We start from the raw sequence: 8,066 nt of genomic DNA on the forward strand, positions 1-8,066 counted from the left end.
GGGGCCTGCTTCCTCATCTGTAGGATGAGATGCCGTGAGAGCCTGCAGGGTCTTGTGAGGATCGACTTACTACGAAAGTAAAGTCTGAAAGAGCATCCGGTACCTATGTTAGTGTCCTCCCTGCTGTCCCCAACACCCCTGTCCCATTCTCCCAACAGGTGAAATCCCACTGCCTGTGTTCAGGATGTCAGCACAGACGTCTTCAAAGACGACTCAGCGAGGCCAGGCATGACCTGCAGGCATGTCTCCGGGGTGGCCCTCTCTCAGGCTGACCGGAGACCCCCCAGCACCCGCCAGCACCCCCCGCGCTTCAGAATCACCAAGCTGCACCACCTTGCAGCCAAGGAAGGACACACAGAGGCCTCCAGGTCCCCAGCTCATTCCGCCATAACAGGATTCAATCCCATCCCAGGGCAGCTTCAGCCTAGCCGCTGAACTCTCGTTCAAAGCAAGACGCTGACACGTGGCTATAATGTCTTTTATTTGTGCTGTCCATGCTGGACGCGCAGAGAACCGGCGCCAGGCCCCTGAGAGCGCCCCCATCTCCCCCGCACAAAGGAGGATCGGGCATGGATATTCAAAGCCAGGGAAGGGGGAGAGGAAAGTGCCATGCACGTGCCCCTGGACACTCAGAGCTGCTGAGAGAGGCTCCCCCACTTCTCCACACTCACCAACTCAAGCGGGACAGCTGAGGGGTGAGGACTGTGAGAAGGGCGGTGTGATTACACCCACGGCACGTGAACTTTTCAGTGGTGGGCAGGGGGGCCTGGAGAGGCTCTGCGCTCAGGACGCTGGCTGCTACTTTTCCGCGGTGCCAGCCTTGGAGAGAAGCTGAGAAAGCCCGAGGCTGGGGCAACAGTGTCCTTACTGCTTCCTTTGGGAAAACCAGAGCCAGCCCTTAGCCCTCTCGGGCCTCGGGAGTTCCAAGTCAGGGCGGATGCGTGCTCTGGTGGCCCTCTCGTTAGGTCCATGGTGGCCCCAGGAGGGCTGCAGCTAAGCGGCCCCATCCTCACTGCCACGGGGATCACTGCATGGGCACCGTTCCAAGTGCCCCCCCACAAATGACCTCTCTCCATTCTGACCGGAGTCCTGCCCTGTTAGGCAGAGGGCAGATGCAGGACTTCACTTCCCTTTGTCCTGACACATGTGTGCACACAGGTAGGAGGCCAGCAGGTGAGGGAAAGGGACTCGAGTGACGCGTCCAGCCTGACAACTTTTTTCCGGGCTGTAAGCAAGGGGGAGGAGGACTGCGGCAGTCTCTTCAGAAGCAGCTCCGCAAGGCAACTTTGCCTCCCCTCTGGCCGAGTCATTCAAGGCTCAAGTCCGCAGGAACCGACACCTCACCAGAAAGGACGAGAAGACACCAGAACAGAAAAGCTGGAGGCCACTGACTTTGGCACTTGAGCAGTGAGCTGTCCTCAGCCACGCGCGCTCGGGGCTCCAGGGAAGGGACGGGGCGCACAGCGCCCGCCCCAGGGTGGGGCTGTGGGGCTGTGCTCAATGCCGGAAAAGGTCCCCTGCACGTTGGAAAGGCCGCCCTCTGCTGCTGGGGCTGTGAGATGACAGCCGCCCACCACTGCTCTTCTAAAAGCCTCGAGATAAACAGCCCTGAAGCGGGGCGGGGGTCTCACTGTGGGGCCTCGAGACCATTAGCTGTTGTACAAGGGAATCACCCGGGTGATCGCCTGCCTGCAGATGGGGCACCTCTTGGGCTCCGGCAAGGCGCGGTAGCACTCGGCGCAGGAACACACGTGCCCGCACTCCAGGAAGACGCAAGACCGGAAGCTGCTCAGGCACACGACGCAGGCGTTCTTCAGACTCTCCCGGTCCTCGGGGTTGGCTCGGCTCAGCAGCTGGGCCTCGTGCTCCCGGAACTCCTCCTCCATCTGCTGGAGGCGCAGTCGCTCTCGCCGCTGCACATACTGCTTCCGGAGGATGAAGAAGAGGGTAGCGCACGTGGCAAAGCCGAACACCAGCGTCAGGACCTTCCAGAGCCTGACGCTGGACTCCTGCCTCTGCAGCAGGCTGTCGAAGTCCTGGCTGCTCAGGTAGTACTGCATGCCCTGCTTGGGGGGCTGCAGGCGGATGGAGTTGCTGTCCAGGACCAGCTCGCCCACCCCCGTGAGGGTGGCCCCCACCTTCAGCATCTCCTCGGTCTCCTGGACGCCCTTGGGCCGCTCCCCGCTGATGTAGTGGCCGATGACGTCCGTGAAGGACTGGACGGAGGGGTGGAACTTCTCGTACACCGTCTCCAGGCCCAGCTCCAGCGAGTCCAGGGGCTTCAGGACCCGCACGGCCACATCCACACCATCCTCGTGGGGCACCAGGTCAAAGGGCACCACGTTGGTCCTCTGGTGAATGATCTTGGAACAGTCGTTCCTACAAGAGAACTCAAGATAAAACAAAGGATGGCAGATACCTCGCACCCAGGCAGGGGTGGAGAGCACCTCAATGCCAGGAGGACAGTCTGAAGTCTGAAGCGAGTGGAAGAGTACAACAGAAATCACAGTTGTCCAGAGCCTCAGAAGAGGGAAGCTCAGTTTTTTAGGTTCTCAGGCGATCTCAGTGGGCAACAAATATTGTCACAGATCACCTCTACTGTTTATTTCCCTTTGCCCCTGTAAGACAGACTGATTTTTTTTATCTTAAATAAATGCCTCAAAAAAATTAAAAATAGAACTACCATACGACCCAGCAATCCCACTTCTAAAAGAACGAAAATCAGGATCTAGAAGAGGTATCTGTGCTCCCGTGTTCACTGCAAGGTTATTCACAACAGCCAAGAAACAGAAACAACCTAAATGTCTATCGACAAATGAATAAAGAAAATGTGGTATATACATAACAAGGGAATACTATTCAGCCTTTATTAAAAAAAAAAAAAAAGGAAATCCTGCCGCATGCGACAACACACGTGAACCTGGAGGACATTAAGCAAAGCGAACTGAGGCAGACGGACAGAAGGACAGGTACTGCACGATTCCATTTACATGAGGTATCTGAAGTAGCCAAACTCATAGAAACAGTAACAGTGGTTGCCAGGGGCTGAGGGAAAAAGAACATGGGGAGTTGCTGTTCACCGGGTATGAAGTTTCACTTCTACAAGACGAGTAAGTTCAAAGTCTCCTGTACAGCCTTGCGCCTGGAGTTAACAGGACTGTACTGTTGTACTTAAAATTTAGTTAAAAGGGGAGATCTCAGGTTAAGTGTTCTTACCACAATAAAAATTAAAATAAAATAGAAATCCAAAACAAAACCCTCCTAGGATCAGTTGGAAAAATGGAACTCCATGTAATAGCATGAAATTATCTTAACAGGTACTGAAATCATTAATCCATGCCATAAATCAGTGTTTCTCAAACCTTAGTGTGCACATCCACAGACTCCAGGTCCCCTATCCTGGAAATTCTGGCTCAGTAGGTCTGGAACGGAGCCCAGGAATCTGCATTTGGACAGGATGCCTAGGTGACGGCAGTGGAAGAGGTGCTCAGACCACGCACAAGAATATCAGCAGCACTGAGAGACCGGTCTCCGCCCTGTCTCGGGAAAAGCTTGAAGACGTGGAAACGGCCGGGACACCGACATCTGAACCGACCGCCCGTGCGGCCTGGGCCCGTGGAGCAAGGCTACGCACCAGAGGTGAGTTGTCCGGTTCCACACCATCTTGTGCTCCTGAAGCGTCAGCCGCTGGATCACCCCCTTGCAATTTTCTACAAACTGGCTGTTAAGTGTTTCTTTAACAGACCGAACGGCTCCTGAACGGAAACAAATTATTTTATTTCTGAAGAACTGTTCCGCCCTTTCCTTTAAAGTAATTTAAATTTTGTTTTTAGTTTGAGTGAGTTTAATTAATCAACATGATGAAAACATTATCACCGTAAGTTATGCTTTGGGGCGCTCTGCTAAGCAGTTTACACGGATCACATCATTTCAGTTTTACAGCAACCCTGTAACATATATTTTAGAGATGGAGCAATGGCGGTTTGAAAAGGCTGCATAATTTCGCCAAGATCACACAGCAGTAACACAGGTCTTTCTGACCCCAAAGTCCAAGGTCTGAACCACTGCCCCAAGGCTACAAAAGGCCCTCAATGTCAGCCAAGAAGATCTTTACCAAACTTTTAGAAGACGGAGTTATTTTTCACTTTACCAATAAATAAACATACCTTCGATAACAGCGTAAGGCACACATTTTCCTGGAGCTTCTGAAAGAATACTCTTTAAGTCTTCACCCAAGTGGATTCTTTTAGCTCCCTAAATGGAAACAACAGATTGAATTGACTGCTGGATACTGATATGCTCAAACAAGTGAAAAGAGAAAAAAAGACTATTTACGTTTTTCACGTCGAGAGACTAAGGACATCAGGCAGGAAGGAGACTACGGAGAATCCGATTCTGAAGCTGTGTCCCAGAACTTTTACCATATAAACAGGCTTGGGGCAGCGCCTCATCTCTGCCATCTGCAGAATGGGGGTGCCACTTACACTCTTCCTCCAGTTAACCAAACATTCACTCCTTTTCATTTTAACTTTTTAAGACAAAAATATAAAAGATACTAATCAATTTGTATACCACAGATCTGAATGCAATTTGATCTCTTCCTGACAGCACAGCACCATGCAGCCAAAGGGCTTATGTGTAAACGCGCCTCAAGTAGTGACCAATACATGGCAGGGGCTCGGGCCATGGTAGGTATTATCATTACCGGGCCCTTGTCAGTTCATGCTCTGCATGAGACATTATAATAAAGGGCTGCCTTTGCATTACAGGGCAAGGCTTCGGGAACTGGTGCCAAACACTATTCTTCTACTTTTCAGTTTGCCTCTCTTCCCTCTCATAATCAGGCGAGCACAGTTACCTCTGCTGCTACCCTCCTCTCACAATCCCCAGTTCTCCATCCCTTCCAATTCAGTTTCCAACCTGCCGTGCTTGGGAACCAACCAAGCCTGTTACTGCTGCATCAAAAGTAAGACAAAATTAATAAAACCACTGAACATTTCCTGAGCCAGGCACTGTGCTGGGCGCTAGGGATTCAGGGATGAACGAAGGACAGTTCCTGCTTTCAGGTATTTCCATCAACAAATCTTAAGGACGCCGGATGAGTAACCTCTAAAGAGGTGAGGAGGTACTGCATACATATTAAGGTCACTCTAAGTTTAAGCTGCTGCTACACAGTAAAAAACAGGAGCAAGGTCAATAAAAATTTATTAACCATGTACACTGGGAAGATAATAAAAACAATGGCAATAACAACAACTAACCCTCAGTTTATTCACTCCTTTATTATCTGTCTCTCCCTCCACTGGACTATTGAACTTAGGAGGGCTAGGACCTCATTGGTCTTGTTCACTGCTGTCCCCCTAGTGCCGAGAGAGCGCCTGACACACAGCAGGCACTAAATACATATTTGATGAATAAATTAGCGAATAAACAAGCACTTAGATATACTACATTCCAGGCACTCTGCTAAGCACTTTAAATGCATAACCCCATTTAATGCTCATACCATCCCTATACGGCAGACATTATTATCCCCAATTACAGATAAGGAAACTGAGGCTCAGAGAAGTGAAGTAATTTGCCCAAAGTCACACAGCTAGTAAAGTATCCACCATAGGATAGTTGGTTACATTTTTTTAAAAAGCAAGGGAGGGGGAATTCAGTCAGAAAGACCTGGGATTGAATCAAGCGTCAATGCATCTACTGTGACTTTGGGCAACTTAATTTATCTGAGTCTCAGTTTCAAAACCTGTAAAAGGTGGGGGAAACAATCTCACAGGATTTTCATGTGGATTAAATGAAACTTTAAGTGTGAAAGAATCCAGACCAGGGGCTGGCACATAGTAGGCATGTGATAAATATGCATTCCCATCACTATGAGAGATGCAAAAGGATAAGACACAAGCCCTGCTCTGGAAGTTTTATAATCTGATCACGAAAATAGAACCTAAAATATGAGGAGTCCCAACTGTTTTTCCAAGCAGGGGCTATTTCTTTCATCCTCATTTAGGAACTAATCAGCAAAGCTTTTAAGGTCACCCAAAGATGGGTCACTGCTTCAGAGGATCCCACCTCCCGCCAACTTGATGCCAATGTGATTTCTGATCCGGAGTCAGAAAGTAAAGCATCAGTTACAATCACAGCCACTTCAGGAGTAACTTATTTAATTAAGCAAACAAGAAGGCAGCTGGAATCTCACCAGGATGTCATTCACACCACAAATTCAATTCCTTGGTAACTAGGTGCATTCCAGGCAGATTCCAAAACTCCCTTCATGGCAGGGATTTCACACATTTGTTTCTAAGCTCTTAACGTAAACAATCTGATGATAATGAAGTTAGGTTTAGGAATCCGTCTTTCAAATAAATGTCAAATTAAGCCCTAACTGTTGTATTATGAAATTGCAGCCAAAACAAATCCACAAATATTTACTGAGCATCTACTCTTTGTTAAGCATTGGGTTAGAACCTAGAAAGAAAGAAGGGTAAATAAGATCCTGTCTCTGACCTAACGAGGTCCATCTCTCATGAGCTGCTCACACATTCACAACTGAGCAATGTGGTCAACAAGAAAAAAATCCTATACTTGGAATCAAAAGACCTAAATATAAGTTCCAACTTAAACTGACTAGCTGTATAGACCTTTCCTGGGAGTCTTGATTTCTTGATCTGCAATCCGGAGGCGTCATTTTAACTACCCCAAGAAATTATTGTGAAGAAAAACTAAAACCAAGATGGAAACGTGCTGTGTAAGTTGTAAAGTGCAGCTCAGGAAACTGAGTGACATTTTCTAAAGGGCTATTAATATAAAAAGGAAGTCTTTTAGAAGCAAGGAGCTGAGTGGTTATGTAGTGGGTAAATCTAGGGCTTCTGTATTTGCGGTTCCCTCTCTCTGAATTACTCTTCCCCAGGCACCTGCACTGCCCCCCTCAAGTCTTCCTGGGCTCTGCTCAAATGTCACCCTATTTAAATGTCACTCTATTTAAATGTCACCCTTTGTCCAGCACTCTATTTCCTCTCTTCCTTGCATTACTCTGTAGTATTTAACCCCATGTGTCACACCATCTGATTGACTTGTTTACTGTCTGGTTGGACTAGAATGGAATCTCCATGAGGTCAGGGACTTCTGTCTGTTCCACCCACGCGATACCCTCGGCGCCTGGAGCACAGCAGGTGTTCAATAAATATTTGTCGAATAAAATAATTAAGTCAGGATTCATTCTGAGTAATGAGAGGGACTTAGGAGAAAGGGGGCAGTAAAGCAGTTATCACGAGACCGGAATTCTGTTCCTAGTTCCTCCGTCTACCGGCCGGGCGACACCCTCTCAGAGCCTGTTTCCTTCTCTTGGATCTTTTCCGAGGGTGGAACGGCCCACGGCGAATCGGGAGCTCACCATTACCCCGGGCAGGATGACCGGCTGAGGTCAGGCGGGCGCTAGCACTGACCTTGAGCTCTCGGGCGACCTGGGCCTTCTGCCGGTACAAGGAGTACAGGACAGCGGTGACGACAGAGCTGGTGCCCAGGAGGATGAACTGGCCCAGCGAGGGCCGCCCTCCGCTCTCCATGGCTGCGCCGAGCCCTGGACGCGGACTGGGACGCCGCCGAGATCAGGCCCCGCGGCGCGCGACCCCGGCCTTCCGCCTCGCGCCACCTCCCTCCACCCGGAATCGCACCCCCAGCCCTGTCCCTCCCGGAAACGCGCAACCGGTCGCCCAGCGATGGCGCAAGACCTGGAACTGGAAGTGGGGCAGGGCCGAGCAGACCGGAAGGCTGTGTTGCCAGGGTGATCGCCGGGCGTCAGCTGCTTCTGCTGGGGCCGGGTCTCCCATCTCGTACGTGGGGAACGGTTTTGCGAAGCTGAGCGATCGCTTGTCGCTCCATGACCCTTTCGACACTCGGTGCATCGGCCACAACTGTATCGCCCGCGTCGCCACGGTCTCAGTCCTTCTGGTTTCCTGGGGTTATCGCGTTGTTTGACGGGTCGTTTGATGACTCCGCCATTGGATTGGGAGGAAAGAAGAGAATGTCTAGTAAGCACTTGTGAGTATTACACATTTCAGCTTCAC

At 50.1% G+C, this 8,066-nt stretch overlaps 1 protein-coding gene across 1 annotated transcript; it reads right to left on the reverse strand.

Annotated features, from left to right (window-relative positions):
• Nucleotides 1-464: 464 nt before the first annotated feature.
• Nucleotides 465-7,681, reverse strand: MUL1 (mitochondrial E3 ubiquitin protein ligase 1). The gene is made up of 4 exons (XM_068539066.1): nucleotides 7,446-7,681; nucleotides 4,167-4,254; nucleotides 3,635-3,755; nucleotides 465-2,379 (listed from the first exon to the last, which is right to left on the reverse strand). The coding sequence occupies exons 1-4, from the start codon at nucleotides 7,563-7,565 to the stop codon at nucleotides 1,650-1,652; spliced, it is 1,059 nt and encodes a 352-aa protein (XP_068395167.1). The 5' UTR covers nucleotides 7,566-7,681; the 3' UTR covers nucleotides 465-1,649.
• Nucleotides 7,682-8,066: the final 385 nt, after the last annotated feature.

The sequence above is a fragment of the Eschrichtius robustus genome, chromosome 3, assembly GCF_028021215.1.
Source record: "Eschrichtius robustus isolate mEscRob2 chromosome 3, mEscRob2.pri, whole genome shotgun sequence".
Lineage (NCBI taxonomy): Eukaryota > Metazoa > Chordata > Mammalia > Artiodactyla > Eschrichtiidae > Eschrichtius > Eschrichtius robustus.

Excerpts from the sequence above, each read along its gene's own strand:
- MUL1 (XM_068539066.1), bottom strand. The coding sequence starts at position 7,565 with ATGGAGAGCGGAGGGCGGCCCTCGCTGGGCCAGTTCATCCTCCTGGGC. Across the intron at positions 4,255-7,445 it reads AGGTCGCCCGAGAGCTCAAG|GGAGCTAAAAGAATCCACTT; the intron begins GTCAGTGCTAGC and ends GTTTCCATTTAG. Across the intron at positions 3,756-4,166 it reads GCCTTACGCTGTTATCGAAG|GAGCCGTTCGGTCTGTTAAA; the intron begins GTATGTTTATTT and ends GTTTCCGTTCAG.